Source organism: Vanessa atalanta, chromosome 12, assembly GCF_905147765.1.
Source record: "Vanessa atalanta chromosome 12, ilVanAtal1.2, whole genome shotgun sequence".
Taxonomy (NCBI): domain Eukaryota; kingdom Metazoa; phylum Arthropoda; class Insecta; order Lepidoptera; family Nymphalidae; genus Vanessa; species Vanessa atalanta.
Window position 1 is genome coordinate 9,214,587 of NC_061882.1, and position 24,107 is coordinate 9,238,693.

Genomic DNA, 24,107 nt, shown 5'->3' on the forward strand with positions numbered 1-24,107 from the left:
CCTTTTCAATAAGTTTCCTATGTCAGCGCATTTCGCATTGAAGAATGAAAAATGTTATTTATACGTAAAGTATAAAACACTAACTGCGTGCGGTTTCATCTGCGTTAAATGACAATAGTCCGCCCCCTTGGGTCATATTAATCCTTTAAATTATATTAAATTTAAAATCAATCTTCGTTTTAATGTTGTAGATTGATGTCACAATTGTAATTGAATGATTTTTTTTTATTGGCAGGCCCATTAACTTAGGCTTAGACAAAACTTCAGAATGATTAACTGTTCTTTATAATGCCAATGTGTTATCAACCATAGCCTATGTCACATGCCTGTATTTACACTCGCTCACTCACGTTTCAAACAGGAACAAAGCAACAAAGTATTTATGTTTAGCGGTAGAATAAATAATGGGCAGGTGTTAGGCAGACAGGCAGGCAAAAAGGCTTTCACAAAGCTCTTCAATACATATATTCATACATTTATAAAATTATTCAAATATTCCAAATCTCTTTTATCATAGCTAAGTAATACATTATAATGGAACGATTTTCTTCTCAATCATGCGTAACAAATGATATATTAATAATAAATTCATATCTCGAAAGGGATATGTTAAATGCTTAAGTGGTTACTTTAAATAATATTTAATTATAGGACGTAACAAAATGATTTAGAGTAAGCATATTCATCTTAATTATTCATTTTATTAAACATTAAAGATTGATGGAACATTAAAGTAATTTAATAAATTTTAACATGATAAATAAGTCATGTTACTCAACAAGAGACTATATAGATTAAGTATTCGTCGATTTACGCTTGTAAAGCTAATTATGTATCTAATAAGAGCATTAGTAACTACTGAGATTCTTGGCGGTTCTTCTCAGTAGCATCTACACTCAAAATTGAATCATGATATCATATTTGCTTTTAGGAGCTATGATATGAATAATTAGAGTCTCGAGTTTTAAATAAAAACTAATTAAATAATTCAACCATAAGATTGATGATGAAGTTATCAAGTAATAATCAGATTGAAACATAATCAAAGGATAAGTATAATGTTTCGTGTCAATAATCAAGGTAAATCAAATATACAAATTGAAGCTAACAGTATCAAGGACAGCCGCACCTACCCGCCTTGACCGATAGAATCAGGAGAACGAGGTGCAGCTTGACTTCACTTCTTATACTTAACGGTTTGTTTGTATTTAATATTGCTAAGTAAGTTGCATGTATCAACTCTACAATGTCTTTACTAATAAAATTATAAATAAAGACACTAAAGTACCACTGTCTGTCTCTTACGCCTTCACGGCCAAACCTCTGAACCCAATTTGATGAAATTTTTGTATGAAGCAAACTTAAAACCCCCGGAAGGAAACCTGATGACCAACCTCTAAAGTGCGAGTTAAGCCGTGGGCAACAACTAGCATCATATATAATTATATGTCAAGAAATATTCTCATGTTAAGAATCAAGAATAGATCGGTTAAAGATTGTTATTTAAATAAAAACAAGTGAACGTAAAAGCAGAGATAGCTCAGTGATTAAAACACACGAATCTTAAAGGTAGGTTACGGATTGAAATCCAGGCGAACACTACTAAATCTTCGGTGATGAAAAACATCAAGAGGAAATCTGTATGAGTTGGATGAACGTTTGTTACACGTGTATTTAAATGAGCTACAAGTCTCAAAAGGTGAGAAGACCTTTGCCCAGCCGTGGCGAATTTACAGATAAAAACTTAAGTGTACAAAAATAGGAGACAGTAATACGAGTTTTCGATGGGAAGGTGTTTCATTTCCCTAATAATATCCATATTAACCCAATATGAACGAGAACTATTCAGCTGTTTCACGGTCATAATTATGCAGTCACAGTCCAATAAACACGGTTGGCATACATGCAAGTTTAACATTCAATTTGACTTAGCAGCTCATAATTATAGCGTAGTGCGTATGACTTACAAATAACTTATTAATGTTTAAAAATCTCGTTCTAACAATAAATCAGGTAACACACACACTAACAGTCTTAATTTATGTTAACATATAATACACACACATAAACCTGTTACGGTAATCTTACATACATGAACACCAACTCAAGTTTCGTCTAACAACGTAATTGCTCTTACGAGATAAAACAACGAAATTATATAATCTAATACGACTTTACATTACGGATTTAAATTGCTCACTTCTATTTTATGTTACGCTGGAAAAAATCCACTCTTGTCTTTTGTAGCTGTTTATTGTCGTAACCAGAGACAATTTTCTAGCAAATATTCCCAGCAGCTCTTAAACTGAAAGACCGTACAAGCGGAAAATAAGATGAAATTGAATCCGCGTTGCCTTTGATGTAAATTAAGATTAAACTTTTCTATCGGGTAACGTAATCTGTTTAAATATTATACTAAAATATTAAACATTAATAGACGAGGCACATAATCAGTAACAATTTATGTATATGGATAAAATTAAGTAATTATTCGTACGCCTATATTTTTGATACTATTATTTGGAAGAACATACAAAAATGTTCCATATAACCTTGCTTTCTGCTTGCATACGGCACAGAAAACGTTTTTAGACAATTGTATATGCATATATGATATTGGAAAATAAAATCAACTGACCATTCAATAAATTTAAAAATATTATTAAGACAAAATTAATCAAGAAACTTATTATCAATTTAAAGAGTATTTTTAAGATGCCTTAAGAATCGGATTCCAATGCAGGATTAATAAAGAAATATATACCTACTAACATTATTGAAATCTGGTTTATTTGAAAAAAGGAATTATTTACGAGTTTTTTTGCGGTTTCTTCACGCTGGAGGCTGATTTCTGGAGCGGCGGTGTTTACATATTGACAATTCAAAAATTCTTCATTGTAAATTTTACTTGAATTAATACACTTGATTCGATCAAGTTACTATTGAGACCTATACTTGTAATCGATACCTATAATTAACCTATATGTGTTGTGTGTCGCTTTTGAAGTCTATTTATTTAGATTTCATATTTTAAATGTAAAACCGAGGTGACGAAGGAATGTATTTATTTATTTATTGGAAAAGTTACACCATCAACTTATCACTAAGCACTTAAAATTAATATCTGACTTGGGTAACATACAAAGTGATACGTCTTTAAATGTGTAAACAACATTTAAAACTTAATTGCCATTTTTGCTTACAATTCAAAATAATGGCTAAACTTTACAATGCGATATAAAAAGCAAATACGAATATATTTATTTGCCTACTATTAATGTTATCGATTCAAATTAGACTTTGAAGCGTTAAATACTTCCAAATAAAAACAATTAACACACAAAACCGCTGATTGCGTATGTATCTAAAATAGCCTGAAGTTATTGTATATTTCATGTAAATTCATGCTGTAAACACATACAAAGATTAAACGAGGAAAAACATGTAATTATTACTTATCCTCAAATAATAAAACATGTCTTACAGAATAAGCATATTATACATACATACTTTGAAAGATGAACAAACCCTTATATTTTCTTATTCCTTACGTTTTCTGCTTATACGTATTATGTACTACAAACCATTATTGATTAATTTTAAATATACCCTTACTAGCGGTCCGTCCACAGTTCGTCAGGGTGAAATAAGAATTTTATTTCGTATGATCGAAGCGCCACCTACTGGGTCTTGTTTATACCACCTAGGAGCCCACTTAAATACACACACTTAAATATACACACATAACACATACACACAATTTTCGTCTAAATCGTCCAAACTAGTTGGTTATCAATCGTTAGGCAAAAAAGTACTCCATGTCCTTCCTTGGAGTTCAAGTTTGCCTCATACCATATTTCATCAAATTCGGTTCAGTGATTTGGTAGTGAAAGAGCGACAGACAGACATACAGACAAAGTTACTTTCACATTTATAATATTAGTATAGTTTCTATTTTACTCAACCGCTTCTATCCATTTTAATTTCACTTTCCAAGTTCAGATAAAATCTTCGCCGACATTTAACAAATCCATTATGAATATCCAGTCCCCTTTACCAGATTACCTTAGATCTCAATTAATTAAGACAGGTCAATTTAAGGTCAAAGTTGTCGATGATAAGTGGCCGACATCGCCTTAAGACACTTAAAGAAATATTATATCTTATATCGCCAAAGCATCACCAACATTGGAAACTAAGATGTCATGTCGTTTAAACCTGTTCTACTAACTAACTCACCCTTTGAAACGGAACGCAAGAATACTGAATATTACCTGTTGGCAATGTTATTGGTGGGTACCCAGAGCGTCAAAATCCTATCACAATTTTATACTGCATAAATATTATAATCGGGTAGAGTTCTCCTGTTCTAACAAGAATCATCCACATCGAGACATCTTCATTGGTGGCCAAATAAACAACACGTACTTTAATTTATGGTCATTAATCACGAACTGCAATTACACATGACTTAGTGCAATTGCTACGCGTAGTGACGACGGCATTGTCATAACCACAAACGAGGACAAATAAAATCCTAACTCACCTTCTTATTTGTAAAATTATCAATGGCAACAAACTGACGTTCAGTGATAGTAATAGTAATTTTATTTTATTCTAGGAAAATGATTTCCTTGCATGTAACGCGTTTCCTTTCACGCTCATGTTTTATGCAAATATGTTTAGTGGTAACATTGCCACCATAATGGAAGAGCAGTTATCATAACTGATACCGCACACTCCATTGGCTTAGAGGGTCGCATTATTAATGAGCACCGAGATTTTACTTGGTTGCAGGTACCACTCACTCATCAGATATTCTACCGCCAAACAGAAATACTTTGTATTGTTGTGTTCCGGTTTGAACGGGGAGTGAGCCAGTGCACAAGGGACAGCATCCTAGCTCCCAAGGTCGGTGTCGCATTTTTATTGTTTGGAATGGTTATTATTTCTTTCAGCGTCAATGTCTATGGGCGATGGTGACCACGTACCATTAGGTGGCCGCTTTTGCCTGTCCGCTTACATATGATATAGAAGAAGAAAAAATGATGGCCCGGCGGATAGACACGTGGATCAGACAATCATCACTAAGTGTTCAAGTACTCATTATCTTAAACGACACATTAAAGTTTGCATGTATGAATAGTAAACATATTTTTCATCATTCGGTTTAAAAGAAAATGTAAACCTTTACATAAAATACTGTTATAATTGTTATCGAATATGTTTTAATGAAATCAAGTAAAAGTAAAAATAAAAAAAAAAAAATTAAAATAAAAACTTACAAGTGGCTACCATGAAGAAAACTTAAAAAAAACTCGTGGCAAAAAAACAGTCCTGCTCCTGAAAATAAAAAAATAAAATAAAAAAAACTATAATGAAAATAAAATAAAAGATAATAATAATGTAAATAAAATTAAAACTGGAAAAAATGGGATGGGTTTGCTTGTAAAAAATTTCGACTACACATTGATATAATAAAGGTGACCCAGATTTTTTTTTTTAAATAAATTTTAATACAAATATAATAAAAAGCAATAAAAAATAATGCGTTCAATCCGCCTGTCGTTAAAATAATTTTGTTTTCGTTAAATATAAAATTAAACAAAAGAGATAAATTTTAATTATTTTGTTTATTTTGAAATCGAACCGAACAAAAACAATTTAACTTAGTCAATCGCAATGAATTTGAAAAGTTATAATTAATTAAAAAAAAAAATACATAATACATTAACATCTTCTGTAAACAAACACCAAAAAACTGACATCATATCATGACATGACATGACAGTCTAGATGTGAAAATTTCATCACATTGATTTCAGATGTGCGGCCGTGAAAGCTATATGAGATAGACATAGACAAAGTTTTATATTCTCTAATAACATATATATAAGTTATATAGATTATTAGAGAGATACTTCTAAATAACCACTAACACCACTAGTATCGCAACGAGATGAAATTGTTACGGAAATAATCTTAAAACATAACTGTTATTACGCCGCGTTATTTTCGTATCCTTTTATCTGTGCTTCCCCGGAAGCGGTAAAAAAGGATTTGGTTGCGCCACATGTGTGTGTGTGCATTGAAAAGACATCCTGACAGGAAATATAACACGATAGTGTTGTAATACTAGTTCATTCTTAACATATCTAGTCTTTTGTTATGACTTTTTCCGTAAAGTTTATAATTTATAAAATTAAAAAAATTATACGTGTTAATTGAAACATGGTATGCACAAAAACAGTCCAATAACATCATGCCTAATTTAAGTCTTGCGACGTATTTTTATATTTAAAAAAAAAAACAACAGCAACAAAAACAAATTTTTTCAAGCAATATTTCTATGAATAAAAAAATATATATATATCCAACTATCTTCTTGTCGAGATACTTCTATCGGTTTATTTATATATGTGATTATTTTAAAACACCACATTTCCGTCTTTGTGTACTGTAAAAGTACGATAATATAAGTAACATGAGCGGGTCTGCTATGAACAGATGCATTTACCGCTTACAATTGTCGTACCAAACGAGCTAGACTCTAGCTATCGTGTGCGTTGGACAGTACCTAAACATTTTACTGTTGGGATTATAATCCTTAAAATTTAATCCTTAAAGGCTATTTTCCTTTGTAATCCATTCGTACTATTATCCGCAGACGCACGTTTTCCGCCTAATTTATTATAAGGGCCGTCGCTGATACGAACTAGTCTTTTTATAGAAGGGACGAAGAAGCTATAATATATGGGAAACTATTTTAGTCTTATCTATTGGATTCCAATGTCCATACATATTTATTGAAACTCTAAAGTAATTTCAATAAATCGATACTATTAACTATATATTTATTTAAAATGTTATATAAAAAAGATTTTAAGAACAGTTTTAAGTATAAAATTTGCTCGATTTTATTTTTGAATAAACGTTCGCTTACAAGCAAATGTTCGAATTTTATTCGAATCTTTTGCAATAACCATTCTCAATCTTTCAATCAAGCAGGCAAAATAAAACATTTGCTTGAGTAAGTATCTCTTGAATAAGTAAAGACAGGTGGAATTACCGAGTAAATAACTTTGCTAAGTGAATCACGATTGTGTTTAACCAATACGTCGCGATTTTTATCACCCGATTGTAGCGCAGCCATTATTTACTGTTAATATATATGTATAATATATTTCCATATAATGCGAAATAAATTAATACTGCTACTCGTTTGTTACTATTACTTAGACGAATAAAATGTATATGTATTTTCTAAAAATACCTTCCTTTTATTTTTTAGATATAATTTTGTCACCAAGGTACTAAATAGGTGTGCAACAATTCAATTAGTATGGTAAAATCACAATGTCACAAAACCGATGAATTAAAAAAATAAAAACATTTTTTTATATGAACCTAAAGTACATTATCACTGATATCAAAATCTTTCTTATTTTACTAAGCTTTGGAGCTCCAATTCGAAGCACTTGAAGACGAAAGGCAACCACTGTTATAAAACTGCTCCATAATACCAGTCAGCTCAGGTATATTTTATATTAGTAAAAATCATTGAAACTTAGGCCTCCTATACACAATTGTATTTATCATTAAGATCAATAAAAAAACTGAATTGTTTGTGGAAGAGAATAAATACAAAAAAAAAATCCGAACAATATCTCCAAAGCCGAATGACGAATGATAAATATTTAGAAATTAAGTCGAACTGAATACGTTACAGAATTAACATCAAACGGATCGGATGTTTTATTATCTTGAATATATTAATTTGGCATCAGAAGTCATCGAACTGCCTATAATAAGTTATAATTAAACGGGATTATCCGTCATGAGTCATTAGTCGATTGAAATGCTTTGATGAAACGCAGAGGCAGGTGCTTGTTTTAAGATTTAAATCGTTTTAATTATATTTTGGTTTTATTATCTGTGCTCGCTAATTCTTTTACATGATTGTCTTATTTAGATACTCTTTTAAAACCTTCTAATTTTAAATGTAAAAAGTTTAATAACTCTGTGTTTTCTCTCGATAACCATCGCAATCGCCATGGCGTTTTCATTTCACTTTATTCGATTTAAATGAGATTAAAAAAAAAAATACTAAAAAACCATACTTGATAAACTTTATTACTAGACCGAAAAAAGTTTATTGAAAAATGTCATTACAATCTTTAAGTTATTTGAATACGTTAATTTAGTCTTATCTAATTACGCCTTTGACAAAAAAGTTTCTAATTTGATAAATTAAAAAAAGAGTTAGGAAAAGAATAAAATTATCGATGTTAAGGCTATTTTTACCCTATCAACATTACTATATATATAACATTGTGCGTGACAATATTTAATTTTCTATTCAACCGTTCCGGTGTTGAGTTAAGATGCACTAGGAAGTGTTAATTCCAATTATGAATACTTTGTTACGCATTCTCGAATATTCTATTAGTTTCAGGTGCAAAGAGCTAAGTTAGAAAGAAAATTAGTTTGCCATATTTTGCTTATTAGTAATTAATATAGGTAGGCAAATTATTAAAAAAAAATAGTTGCCGTTTAAAAAAGAGCAAGGTCCATCTTACTAATAATATAAATGCAAAAGTATCTCATGTATTTATAGATCATTAGACTAACTTTTTTTAAATGAATCAGTCTTTACTCTTATTTTATTGCTGTTGATAACTTAATATAACTATAAAAAAATTATCAGTATGATTTTTTTATTATTTTCATATATTCATGTATTTTTGTATGCAATTCATTTTTCACTTTTTAATAATTACCTACAACATTTTTTAATTTATGGTAATTTTGCAACGGTACCTAATTATAATTAGTTAATTTAAAATATATATTAGCAGCGATAAAAACAAGGCGATTAGCATTAAGGCCAAGTCATATAAAATATTATTATATATATATATATATATATAAAAAAAACAAATTTGGATTATTAACAAAAAACGAATTTTGTTCAACAAATCAAATATGACGTAGCTATCTATCGTCTGATTAAATATTTAAAAAGTGCCTCCAATTATATTCAATTAAAATAGATCAAGATTAATATGATATGATAAGAATAGTTATTTATTTAACTAATAATAACATTTATTTTAAACCTTTAAATTCTTTAAATAGTTTCCCACATTGTATAAAAAATAATAGAAAACGAGTAATCTCGCAACGGAAGCTTGGATCATGACACATTTCCTTGTGATATAAATACAATGAAATGTGAGATTAACAACGAAGTGAATAAGTATTATTAAGAAACCTACTCTGCTTAGGGTTACCATATCAAACATTAAATTATTAAAAGATAACTTAACAACAAAATTTTTATTTTTAAAGGGTTTTTGCGAGTTCGGTAAAAGTAAGTTAGAATATTATATAATATAATATAATGTCTATAGTATTTAAATTATTATAAATAATATAAAATACATATACAGGAATGTATTCGTCTTGTACACGTGTAACTGTCCAAAATTCAGGTAAAATAATATGTGTAACTATAAAATCTGAATGACATATTTATAATGGATACTACATATCGCGAAAGCTTTGATTGATTATATAACATGTCTAGATAGACCGTCAACGATGAGAACGCATTGAACAAAAATAATGGTCAAATGTTGGCCACTAAGACACGCACACTAGTAAAGTAGTATAACGTTTAGAATGAGTCAAGGGTGTCTGTCACGCACACTAAGATAGTAAAGTTAGTTCTAGTTCTTTTGTAGTGCGATATGCGTCGAAAGTCTAGATATATATAAATACAATCTAAACGCGAAAGTATTAGAATGTTCATTACTCCTAGTACGGTTTTGGTGAAAATTGTCTCGGCTTCGATGATTTTGAATAAAATATTTATATTTAGGACAAACATTTTTTCATTAAAAAAAAAAACAGTTACGACTCGCAAGGTTAACAGTTAAATAACAAATCGTGTTTCATATAATAGCATAAACAAAAGACGTCTCTCATCAAATATCATAAACAATTGTAAATCTAATCAACATATTAAAGAGAGGAACAAATCATTTCACTCGACTTTCGAGAGGCGAGTAAAACCGTGGGATTCATATTACAATAACTAAAAAATTCCGCAACGCTTGATATTACCCAGAATTGAAATATAACGATTGTATACTAACAGTAAGAAATATGATTACATCTTCTAACTCTGCGTTTAATACAATTATAATATGCCTGTTTATAAGAAGTTTATGTTTTGACGAGTTACTGTCGGGGTCATTCTATTTTTTAAATTAAAAAGCTAACACCTTATTCTATTTTATAAAAAAAAACGGTAATACTATAAGTGCCAGCATAAAGCCTTACCTTATTTGTAGAAAAACATTCTGAAAAAGATATATTCGGAAAATATAGCTCGACGATTAAGTTAAGTACTGTATATAGAATCACGGATTGAAAGTTAATATGCATTTGTATAATAGAATTAAATTAAAACGACTTTAATCAGAAATTACTGAGCAAATTTTATTATTTTGACATTATATAAATGCTCGTACTAATAGTTCAGATTACTACAATATCTATACTAATATTATAAATACAAAAATAGATAGTAGTAAGAGCAACAGACAGAAATCTGTCTGTCCCTCTTACACGGCCAGACCAGCAAGCTTAAACTCCATAAGGACATAAGCAACTTATTATCCCTAATAACTTATGACCTACCCCTAAAACACGAACGAAGCCGCGCGCAACAACTATTTATTTGTATTATAACACATCCAACGAAAGTCATAAGCAAATGACAATACTTTATAATTTAATTATTCTTATTATTTAGAATATATTTACATGTAATAAGAAATAATAATACTTTCCATTAAAATGTCACGACATTCTTTCGGAGTAATCTCTGTTATTAATGTAATTGAATTATATAAAAGTCACGGCGATTCTGAAAATCTCATAAAAATTACTTTCGTGATGTAAAAGCCTTAATTTTAATAACTGTCACTAACTCGTCTCCAGTGACTTTGTCTGCGTTCAAATACAGATTTTACACAAAAAATATTGAAAGGACTTCTTTATAAAGATAAAACTTTATCGTCCAATGTATTCTACCCAATGTTAATTCTTTTGTAAAGGCGCAATATTTTGTTTTTACATAAAAAATATAAAAAGGAACTGATCGTTGAATATCCAAAAAACAATCATATACAAAAATAAGACGTATTGCGCAAATATAAAAATAGTTTGTATAATATACTTTTTTGGAAAAAAAAAATCATGAACTGAATAGATTATCTTATCAACGAAGCAAAATCTCTTTAACAGCCGATTATTTATATATTCAATGCTCTCCCTTAGCTATATTCTAGATGTAAATTTACTCAGGCATAAATCAAAGTTTGCTTATCACTTTAGAAGTTAACCAATCGTAATTCTCAACTCAATGACCCACTAAGTCATTTTACGAGTCTGCAGATTACTTTAATAAATTCTACATCAGGCTACAAATCGCAATTCAGCTTTAATACTATTTTAAACACTGATTTAATATAACAATTATAAAATAAGTGTCATGATGGTTTTATATACCAATATATAAATCATAACTATAAAAAAACATGTGGAAAGTACAATACACAAATATATACACTTTAATAAATAAATACGAGTACATAGGTACGGCCTTCGTTAATGAAATATTTTTTTTTGTTTTGGTCAAATAAAATAAGTCTTTTAGTAAACGTCCCACGCACGTATACGATACTCGAGTCAATCACACTTAACACCCTAATAGATAAATATTTACCAAAACCAATTAAAATTAAAAGAACATAAAGTGATAATAAACAAGTATTTAATTAATAATATTGGCCTATTTACGTAACGATGCGTCTACTTATACATGTACAACTATCATTTAATTCATATTAAATAGTCATTTTAGTTTAGGTGAACGGTGTAAATTTCTTATGAGATAAAATGTCTTTAAGTCCATTTAAATAAATGTAATGGTCTCCTGAATACTTTTAACGAACTTGTTATTTCTATTAATCTTACGCTTAACGTTAAACATTGCATTAAAATTTAAAAGCTACTTTCAAAATCAACAGACATACTTTCGGGTATATTATTCGAAATATGTATATATTTAACAATAGAATCGCTGGAGACGATATGATATAACAATTGTAAAGACACATAAAGGATATACAGTGGGCGGCTGTCAAGTTTAAAAAAATAATAATTGGAAATGTATTTTGAAAAATTGGAACATGTGAACGAATTGTGTTAAAAAGTAGAAAAACAAATCATTGAACCGTATCGGTCATGCGCCGAACAAATATTGATTTTAAAATATATAAATGTCTATCTAAACTTTACTAAAGTACGGTTTTCTTGCAAGCCTTAATTAAAAGTAATTCTACCGAAAATAGTCCGCTAGTAGCACTTTTACACGCATAATTAATGTATGAATTACTCTTACTAAATGGCACTGTGCTCTAACTATTGTATTTCACATAAACGCATAGTACGTTTTTTTATCGTCTAATGTAATAAGTATTTCTAAGACAAACTTACCTTTTATGACTTTGCGCAATCGAAAAGAAATAAGTATAATGTATTCCGTATATCGTGCAATGTGTATATCAGTGGCATAGTATAAAAGAATGTTATAGCAATAGAGCAAAAGTCCTATTGAAATGTAACTTGTTAAAACCCTTTATATGACTAACATGTTGGACCAAGAACTATATTACGAAGCTCAACAAAGCATACAATTTTAAATTTGGAATCCAACAAAATAAAATTCCGTAATATGTTCGAAATTTAAACCAATTTGAACATTATAATTAGTTCGTTAAGATAATGACGTAGTTCTGCATTAAAAACATTAGTAGCCAACGTACGGGACAGAGCAATTAAGGACAAACTTACATGACATAATTTAACATTTAACTTACACGTGATGTTTTGTAATTATGAAATCTATTATATAAATGTGTTTATTCATTATGAGCTTACAAACACTACATTTTATTCTTATATTTACACGAGCATGACATTCTGTCATGTATTATGGTAAAACCTTTTCTGAAACGCGTTGCATCTTCTGGTAAAAGTTCCATGTATATTGATTTAGTAGTCTTTCCAGTTCGGTAATTTAAAAAAATCCTTTCATTTATTAATAAGGATAAAAAAATATTTACTTGCAGGAAGTAAATAAGGTTATACAACATAATAGTAATAGTTTCATGACCGCGTTGAAAAGTGATAAGATGGCTAGATCGCTAGTTCGTTAGATCGTTGAATGGCAATTCCGATCCTCTGGGCAAAAAATGAACCATCTATCAGCCTCTGCTATCACCAGAGGAGGCAATATAGCACAAGTGGCAAATTTTCTTCCACAACCTTACAATGTTTTCCAAAACCGTCGAGTACGAGATGAATTATAAAAAAAATAAGCACTTAAAAATACAATGCCTGCCTGGGTTTGAATTGTTAACTATCGGCTAAGATTCACGTGTTCTAAGCACTCGCTCGAGTAAGTAATTAACTTTGATAACACTCGCTATCCTCATACACTTAACTGCCTCAACTCATACAATGGTATTCCCATTACTATGACAACATATTTGTAAACCAACAGAGTCATAAATAAAAGAACCCGGTTTCCGTCGCGTGGAATCGTGACTGGTACCGAATTGTTTTAGCGAAGTTCATTTTAAAAGATTTACGGCGTCTGGTGAGTCAGAAATTCGAGTAACTGTTTAAAAGTGTAATAATTAACCCCTTTAATGTTTTAATTATTGTACAACATTCAAATCAACGAATACACATTCTATATTGTAAAGAGGTTTACTTTGTGAGAAGCAACTCATCGGATTTAAAAAATTCTTTCATCAATATTTGGAATGAAGCTAGAGGATGTCTATATGATGAACTGGTTGGACATACAACCACATTAGTGTCCCCGCTCACCAGTAAGAATGACATTTCGACAATTGATTTGACTGGTGATGACACGGGTTCTTCCATTCTAGTATTAAGCAAAAATAAATTCAAGAAATACATTAAAATTAATAGATATATTAAGAAAACACGAAAATTAATAAAATCTAGAAATAATTGTCTTAATTATGAAAAAATTAGTAAGGAAAGAAATACACTCAGATTAAAAATGGTTGAGTATAATAAGAATGTGAAAGATATGAGACAAGGTTATGAGGCTGATGTGAATGCTCTTCAGGCTGAGATATCATATTTAAAAAACTCATTAGAGATCATATCAAAAAAATATGAAATGTCCCAAAAGGAAATCTCTGGTCATATCGCTGCCATGAACAATCTACTAGACCTAAGTAAATATAATTCGGAGCGCTTTGACTCTCTCATAAAACACTATGCGTGTGATTGTCAGGGCGCTTCTGACTCTGGGGATCGTTCGGGGCTGTGTACTGGTATGCCTCCATCTCAGTCAACAGCTCATGTCAGCGCCATACCAAGCAAAACACATCATGTTCCTACCAAAAAATGTACTAAAATTTATAGTGATGGAATGGGAAGAGATATGGGTGTTTTGCTCAATGACATGTGTAAGGGACAATTAGTAACAAATTATAGTATGCCAGGTGCAAGTTATTCACATGTAATGAATAGTATTTTAAACTGTACTCATTGTCCTTCTACTACACTAATCATATTAGTTGGGAGAAGGGGAAATGTGAACAAAAAAATTCTTGATAATTATTACTCTAAATTATTAAATTTAAATGTAGAAAGAATATTAATGTTCACATTTCCTTATATTAAAGAAATGCCACAGGAAAATGCAATTAGGTTTAAATTAAATAATATGTTACATATAATGACCAATTGTAATTATGTATCAAAAAATGACATCAATAATAAAATAGAATTAATTGATATCAATAATATAATTAATAATAATTTATGTTTATTGACATGTGATAGGTGTCACCTATCCAATTTTTATAAGAGACAGATAGCAAGCATGCTATCATATTTTATTCTTACAAAATCAACCAATTGTTTGGTTGACCAGACAACTGCTTCTATTGAGCAGTATAACACAAGACCATACATTTTGGAACATGTTCCAAATAATTTAAATTAAATTCTAAGACAATAGAGGTAGTCTCTGGCACCAATAGTATAGTTTCCATAGAAGCCAATAAAAAAAAAAAGAAAATAGCTAATAATAAAATTGTAAACCTGGTGCACCAAAATATTCAAGGAATGTTAGGGAAGGACCTAGAAATTGAATTATTTTTAACCTGTAATGATATTGATATTATGTGTTTAACCGAACATTGGCTTCTGAATTATCAGGTCATGTTTAACTTTAGTGGGCACCAGATGGCTAGTTTGTTCAGTAGGAATAAAGCTATACGCGGTGGCTCTTTAATACTTATGAGTAAAAATTTTAAATTTAAGGAACGTAAAGATATTGTGAGCCTTTCTATTGAGCAAACTATAGAAATAGCCTGTGCAGAGCTTGAGCGTGTCATTGTTGTATGCGTATACAGGCCCCCTAGTGGATTATATGAATTGTTTGAAAATGTACTGGAAAATGTTTTATCGAAATTATCTGAATCTAATAAAGAAATTATTGTATGTGGAGATTTTAATATAAATTTACTGCATAATACAACCACAAGTATTAGATTCAGATCATTGTTAAGTTCATATAATCTGGTAAATCTGTTCTTAGAACCAACTAGAATAACAGATTCCACAGCAACTTGCATAGATAACATATTTGCAACCCATATTCCACAAAATAAAATTATAATTAATAAACTAAATTCAGATCATTGTGGACAACAAGCTTTATTTAACTTCCATGTTAAAAAAATAAGCAATTCCGAAAAAATAATGTTTGTTCCTTTGACCACTAGTCGTATTGAGAAGTTTAGAAGTAATATTTTGGCTAATCTACCACACTTATCTTTTAGTGATAACCCCAATGCTTTGTATAATAATCTATTTAAATTAATTAGAAACAAGTTTGATGCAATATTCACTTCTAAAACAGTTAATAAAAAAAAATTTTTAAAATTCAATGATTGGGCTACTATTGGAATTCATAAAAGTAGGCAACGAATGTACGAGCTTTACAATGAAAGGACGTACAATCACAGTGCCACTTTTGCCAACTATGTAAGTAACTATTCAAAATTATTTAGAAAAGTGTGCTTTTTGGCAAAGTCTTTAACTATAAAAAATAGAATTAAGAATGCACATGACAAAATAAAAATGACTTTGAAAATTATTAATTGTGAAACTGGTAGAGGTGGCAGTCGCAGCTCCGAATTAAACTTAAATTATAATAATAAAGTCATAAATAGTGAACGGGAAGTTGCTTCAGTTTTTGAACAATTTTTTGCTGACATACCAGTTTCTACAACTAAGTTACTTATTTCTTCTCCAGCAGTTGCCGAATCATTAATGAAAGAAAATGTACGTGAATGCAAATCAAAATTTAATTTTACCCCTGTAAACACCAATGACATAATTTGTACATTTAGGTCATAAGACATTAAGAAAACTGCTGATCTATGGGGTATTTCTGTAAAGGTGATTAATTCAATTATTGATCTAATTGCACCTTATCTTGCGATAATATTCAATGATTGTGTTCAACGTGGTGTATTTCCTGACCTGATGAAACATAGTAAAGTCATTCCAATATTTAAATCTGGTAGCTCTTCAGATCCTAACAATTATAGGCCAATCTCGATACTACCAACCCTCAGCAAAATATTTGAAAAAATTATTTTAAATCAATTATTAGCATATTTCAATAGATACAATCTGCTTCATAGAAAACAATTTGGATTTACGAGGGGTCGCTCGACTACCGACGCAGGTATCGAACTAATAAGAAATATCTATGAAGCCTGGGAGAGGTCGCAGGATGCCTTAGGGATTTTCTGCGACTTATCCAAAGCCTTTGATTGTGTTCAACATGAAACTCTGGTCAGGAAACTATATCACTATGGAATTAGAGAATGTGCACTCGACCTTCTGACTTCTTATCTTAACAATAGAATTCAGAGGGTTGACGTTAAAGGGACAAGGTCTCCTGGGGTCTTAGTTGGTATGGGGGTCCCACAAGGATCAATTCTTGGACCTTTTCTATTCCTCATATATATTAATGACTTGCCCTTTCTTGTTGGGAACAAACATGATATAGTATTGTTTGCTGATGATACCTCTTTGGTTTTTAAAATTAATAGGAAACAGGTACAGTATGACGATGTAAACAATGCTATGTCTGATATAGTACACTGGTTTAGCGTAAATAATCTTAGGCTGAATAATAAAAAAACTAAAAATGGAAAATTTAGCACACCAAACGTGCAAAATGTAAAACCCGATGTACTTATCAATGGGGAATCGATGGATCCAGTTGAAACAACTGAATTTCTTGGCCTTACTCTTGATGCCAAATTACAGTGGCTCCCCCATATAAACGGATTGGCGGGTAGACTGAGTTCTGCGGCATTTGCGGTCAAAAAAATTAGATTATTTACCGATGTTGATACGGCTCGCCTAGTGTATTTCAGTTACTTTCACAGTATAATGTCGTACGGTATTATGCTTTGGGGTAACGCAGCCGCTATCCATACTATATTTGTGCTGCAGAAGAGGGCTATTCGCGCAATCTATAACCTGGGAGCCAAGGAATCTTTGAGGTATAAATTTAAAGAAATTAAGATATTGACTGTTGCTTCTCAATATATATTCTGTAATGTTTTGTATGTACGGAAAAATATTAATGTTTTTATGAGAAAATGTGATTCTCATAACGTTGGTACAAGGAACAAACACAATCTTGTTACTCCTGTTACTCGACTGCATAGAGTCAGTAACTCTTTTGTGGGGCAATGTATACGCTTCTACAACAGGATCCCAGAAAGCGTTCAAAATGCTTCTGTTGCGAAATTTAAAAAAAATTGTTAAGGAACGCTTGTGTGCGAAAGGTTACTATACAATTAGTGAGTTTATGTTTGATAGCACACCTTGGGAATGAAACGATCGCCTCCTGGCTGTTTCTACTCATATATAATTATGTATATAATTAATTTGACGTAAAAAAAAAAAAAAAGTCCCGCTGAGTTTCTTTCGCCGGTTCTTCTCAGGTCAGGGTGTTTTCTTTTCCGAACCGGTGGTAGTGTTTAACTTGACAATCAATAAGAAAGTGTAATACTTCTATATTGAATAAAGGAATTTGAGTTTGAGTTTGATGGACGTAGTTAAAATAGAAGTAAAAGAGTTATACGTGAAAACTGATTGGAAAGTAAGGCGAACAAAAAATTATTCTGCAAATGCAATATAGGAATTATTTGTGTAGAAAAATTGTAGAGATTAAAACATCTGTAAAACATGGCGAAATATATCTTACAATAAATTTATAATTTGATAAAATACTAAAAATTACTAAAAATTTGCAAGACTAATTATTATACTATATATTATATCAGCTTCTAAAAGGAAATCCTCCGTTGGAGGCTTAGTCCACCACGATGCACGAGTGCCGGTTACATGTACATTTAGAGGGTGGGATTTCCTCTGAATCATGTTTATTTTAGTTTTACAGTCCTGTCTCGTACGATGTGAAAAAAATTAAAAGGTTTTTATTATTTCTTAAGCCTTTTGAGTAATAACAAACCAAAGATCGCAATTTTATTTTCTTACCTATCTATATATACCTACTTATGAAATAACATGCCCTGACTGACTGATTCATGACGATTAAAAGATGCCTAAAACATACACTGTTATTTTTATTACGAACTAGCTGTATCCGCGACTTCGTGCGCGTTTGAATTTAATAAAAAATACATATAAATCAAAATAAAAGTAGCCTAAGTTACTTTTTATTACATCAACTATCTGCCAGTGAAAGTCCCGTCAAAATCGGTCCAGCACAAAAAACAGACAGACAGGCAGACAAAAATTGTAAAAAATGTATTTAGTTATATATACCGTGTTATTTTAATATTACAATCAGACACTCCAATTTTATTATACGTATAGATAGATGTTTTAAATATATTCAAAGTTACTTAGTAAATTATATCCTTATACGTGAAAGTATTTTTATAATAGTCTGTTCTTAAATAATACCACGTTTTTAAACGATGCATCTACGTGTGTCATTAGTATTCATTGATTTATGTCGCCACCCATATCTAGAGAACAAATTACATATTACCTAGGCCTTACATTGATCTTATCGCATGCGTAATTACATAACTAACGACTAATTAGTCTTCAATCAAAATAAAAATATCTTTTAAAATTATTCTCTTTAAATCATCTTCTTTTTTATATTTGTTATTATTTCAGACAATGACAATAAAGAGCGATAGACGATGTTGCTATTATTAAAACAATATTTAAAAAACCTTACAACATCCGCGTTGACTAATATTTTAAGACAATATTATTAAGAGACAATCTATAGTTTATATGTAATTATATATTAACAGTAATTAAAGTTTAACATTAATTCAGCAATAAGCATTAGTTTAATTTGCACTTAAATTTAAACCAGTCTGTTTTGTGAAAGGATTCAATGAAAATAAAACATGAAAACGAAGAATAATTTTCATAACGAACAAAGGAATATAAATGCAGCGATTTTTGCTTTACTATTTTGGAATGATTAACTGTTTTAAGAACTTCTTTCATTATGGTAATAATCCCACAGACAACCTTAGTAAAAAAAATTAAAATGTTATAAATGGCATAATACGTACTTACTTTGGACGTACGTTTAAAAAAAAGTTATTTGAACACTCTTTTATTATGTTCTATGTTTAAAACTTATTGCGTATTAAAAAAAATAGAATTACATTAAATCGCATACTTATATAATAGGCACAATTTCCGCCCGCGGCTTTGCCCGCTTGTAAAGTACTTTGTACTCTATGTCCTTTGTACTGACAATTTGAATGCAAAATTTAATGATGATCGGTGGAGTACTTAAGACGTGAGAACGTAACAAACAAATAAATGCGCTTTTATAATATTAGTCAAAGTCAGGAGGTTCATCGAAAAGAACATGGGACGGTATCTCCTTTTTCTTAGAAAAACATCATGATTGAAATAACTTATCGGACTAAATTTACTTCATACAGTTTTACAAGAATCACGTCTAGCATAAAAACTAGTAGGCACTGAGTAAGTGTAATTAACTTTTATTTTGAATACGAAAATATAAGAATGAGTTTCGTTAAAATATTAAAGCTAAACATTGTACAGTAATTGATATTTAATCTGCTAATGCCACAAGACGGCTCGCGGTAACAATGAAGGCATCAAATTACAGTCTCAATATTTAATAATATAAATATAACTTTACAAAGACAATCTGCACAAGCAACAATCGCTTGTTCATTAGCAGTAAATTCTTGTAACTATATGAACTATAAAATAAAATCAGGTAATCATAATTTAAAAATAGTATATATGTACTAAAATACATGTTTTTTAATAAGAATCTACAAACTCTATAAATTAAGATTTTTGTTTAGACTTTCTGAGTAAATACTTAACCTTCTTTTAAATAAAATAAAAAAATGTTACATTTATATTACTTGCGAGTAACGAAATGGAAAATCTTCATTCGATAGCACTGTAAATTTAAGTTCGACAATTATAGGAATTATTCTAGAAAAACTGTTACACATAAGCCTTAAGATAACACTTTGAACGGCCGATTTTGTAGATGTGACGTAATTTAATTTAAAACGTAGCTGAAAAATATATCTAATTTGACCCAAATATAAAGCTGTCTGGAAGTTATGGCTATTTAGCCACAACACGAACCATTGTACACAACTACTAATAAATAATATTTTATATGGATAAACTACATGCGTCGAATATAAAGCGAGTATGCTTTATTTTATAAGTGTTTATTTTGAAAATCAAGTGTAATATAAGAGTCGTAAGGGATTATGTAAAACATTATATACATTACTTAAATATATTAAGTATTCTTCAAATATGTTTGTAAACTGAATTTGTTGTTAGTATCAAAAAAAAAAAGAGGAAAATAATTCATCGACCTGTTTTGTACATCTCATTAAAATACATTGACATTGCAATCAACCGAACGAGTCCTCTAAAATCAATTATCCGGTACAGAACCGGAATGACCACATCTAACAGTTATATTACTGTTGCAGATGCTGCGATACTAATTTGGTTGTGGCACTTTCAAATTGTAGCACGCGACTTGCGACCCACAAACTTTCAATTTAAAGCATTTCATTGATCTACCTTATGTACGCGATGCATTTTTTTTTTTAATGGTACGTTCTTCCCAATGAAAATATAAATATTCCTAGAATTCTTTCTTCTTTGGGAGAAAGTTTGGAACTAGTTTCAACACGCTTGGTATTTGCTTGGTGTGGAGTTTCATCCGGCTCATATAGGTTTTTTCACGAGATGAGCTATTTATAATTATTTATACAAATTAAACATGTGAGAAATCAGTGGTGCATGTCTAGACACTATGCCATTATACCTAGTGGCTATAACCGAGACCGAGAGGAATCTCGGTTAAGCACATTGTTTCCTAGCTGTCTACTGCAACTTCTTAACATGTCATTATAGCTTTTTAACAACTTACATCCCTTACCAAGCCTGTTTATGGTATTAATTAAATATATCTTCGCGGTTTCGTTGAAACTGGTCAACACTTGAATATTTCGAATATCTGAAACATGCAGAATTCCAGACCACGCGATTTCTCGTTGAGACGGTAAGTTCGTTGACCTATCACATAATATCTCATCAGTGATCAGTTTATTCATGGTCTTATAAACCCAACAAAAACGACATACATTATTAAAGTTATGCATATTTTGACAACGTAACGTATGTCAAATGGCAAATTTTTAGTGTCTTTCGGTTAAAAACAATATTCTCAAAAGTATTATTCTTACAGCCATATTATACACTTATCTTTTACAATAATTTTACTTTACACTTGCATATTTACAAAAGATAATATGCTAAGAATCTTAAGAAAAAATATTTGAGTAGGTATATAAAACACAAACACGGCTCACTCATTGACTCAGTATGTTACCAACTATTTTACAACTTATTAAGATTATATTTATGACTGATATTCTCGGTATTAATATTTTTAAAAAATCGACAAAAGTTTTAGTTCTTAATATTTTTATCGTCTAATACGCTGACAGAATTGTGGGCAACCTCAGGTATTATATACCCGGAACAAGCTTACAGGTTTTTTGGTGCCTTTTTAAATTTATTTGCTATCATTTGTTAGAAAAAGAACATGACGTAGCTATTGATCGATTACTTGTTACAAAAAGTTATATTAATTTAGGAGTGACAAATTTATTATGTGATATTTAACGAGTTGAATTGAATTTGTAACATAAAATATATAATATAATTATTAAATAGATATACTAGTTTATAATAAACAGGAAAATCTGTGTGCGATACTGCGTCACGTTCATAGGATCGAAATGAGACTGATTATAAGAAAAAAATTCTTTGTTAAATATGGGAAAGTAAAAAAATAAAAAAGATCATACGAAATGAATGAAAACTTAAGACTTTAAGAATACTTTTAATGAAAAATCAAACTATTTAATGTATTTTTAAAACTGTAAAATATAGATATTAACATACAGACTTAACTTCAATTTAAACTTTTCTAATGAAATTCGAACCTCGTGTCGTGAAAACCTATTAATTTATGGCATACCAATATTTTTTAATTAGTGTTTAAAAAAACTTAAAAAAAAATCATGCATAATCACGTGACTTATTTGCTTGAAACTTCGAAGACCTTTGTCAATTAAAATTTAAAAAGTAAAAATGTTTGTATGTACTTCAACGTTCGCGTTTAACCACTTAAATACACTACGTAGGTAACATAATTACGTCAAGAATAGTCAAACAGTGATTGTTCCCACTATTTGTATGAATCATACACTGATTCATTTACCGGTTTCCTTGTAAGTGCGGTGTTTGGCTTAGGGATTGTTAAATGTTATAAAACTCAATAAGGATTCATACTTCTTAAAAAAAAACTCATTTTTTTTTGTACGGCATTGCGTCTTTTGCGTCAGAAGCATTTTACTCAAACGTTACGTATAGAAATGTTTACATTTATATTTCAAAAAAGTGTTAAAAAAATAATCGGCCATGCAGTTTATCTTATAAGCCGTTTATTTCACATATATCTCTATAAACGATGATATAGATTATAACATTTTGGCAAACATGCAAGTTGGTACATTAAATTTATTTCGTGTTGGCATTTGGGAAAACTTACAAAAGCATTTTTCATAGTATATTTTCCTAATAAGATGTCGGAAGCATAGTTTTAGAGTTAAATAAATACTTTCACTACTCATCAAATCTATTTACAGGCACCAGCAATTTATATTAAAATTAAATATATCTATTAAAAAACCGACTCAAATAAATTAATGCATGTACGTTAAGGAAAATAATTATATTTCGATATCATTTCGTAACAATACTAAAATAAACGAAAACATATTATCAAAATCGATTTTTAAATATTATACCTTAATAAACTCGATATAAACAGACAAATTAGGTATTATATTAAAATCTTCTTTAAGCACCAGAAACCTTAGCGTAGTCGTTAAATACTAAATAGTACCCACAAAAAAGTAGTTATAGTACGTAGGATAGTACGTTTCACTCATCAATTATATAAACACTGCGTTGATTTTTGGAAATTAAAGGGCAAATGAGCCAGAAAAAATAAAGGCACAAACGACATTTCAGATCTAAGGGATGGTGGGTCATTGGCAGTACAAAGAATGCTTGACACATTTACACTTACATCAATTACCGTTCTGTTAAACATAAATAAAACAAATAATATTTAACAGATTATTATGATCAAACTCAAATATAAAATCACATATAAAAGTCTAGTACAGCCCATACGGACGCAGCTGTGGATAAAATCGGCGTTATGTGAATAATTAATCAGCAATACGAGATGTATGTATGCTGCGCGTAATTCATTATAAAATACGACTGTGGATTAATTA

At 30.1% G+C, this 24,107-nt stretch overlaps 1 protein-coding gene across 2 annotated transcripts in view; it reads right to left on the bottom strand.

Moving 5' to 3' along the window:
• LOC125067701 (tumor necrosis factor alpha-induced protein 8-like protein) overlaps positions 1 to 24,107 on the bottom strand; it is a 56,268-nt gene that overhangs the window by 24,916 nt on the left and 7,245 nt on the right. The window contains exon 2 of one of the 2 annotated variants that reach the window (XM_047676426.1): positions 5,286 to 5,343. The exons of the other annotated variant lie outside the window; for it this stretch is intronic. Coding sequence (XP_047532382.1) covers positions 5,286 to 5,298 — 13 coding nt within the window. The 5' untranslated portion in view covers positions 5,299 to 5,343. The remainder of the gene's footprint in view (positions 1 to 5,285; positions 5,344 to 24,107) is intronic. 2 annotated transcript variants of the gene reach the window in all.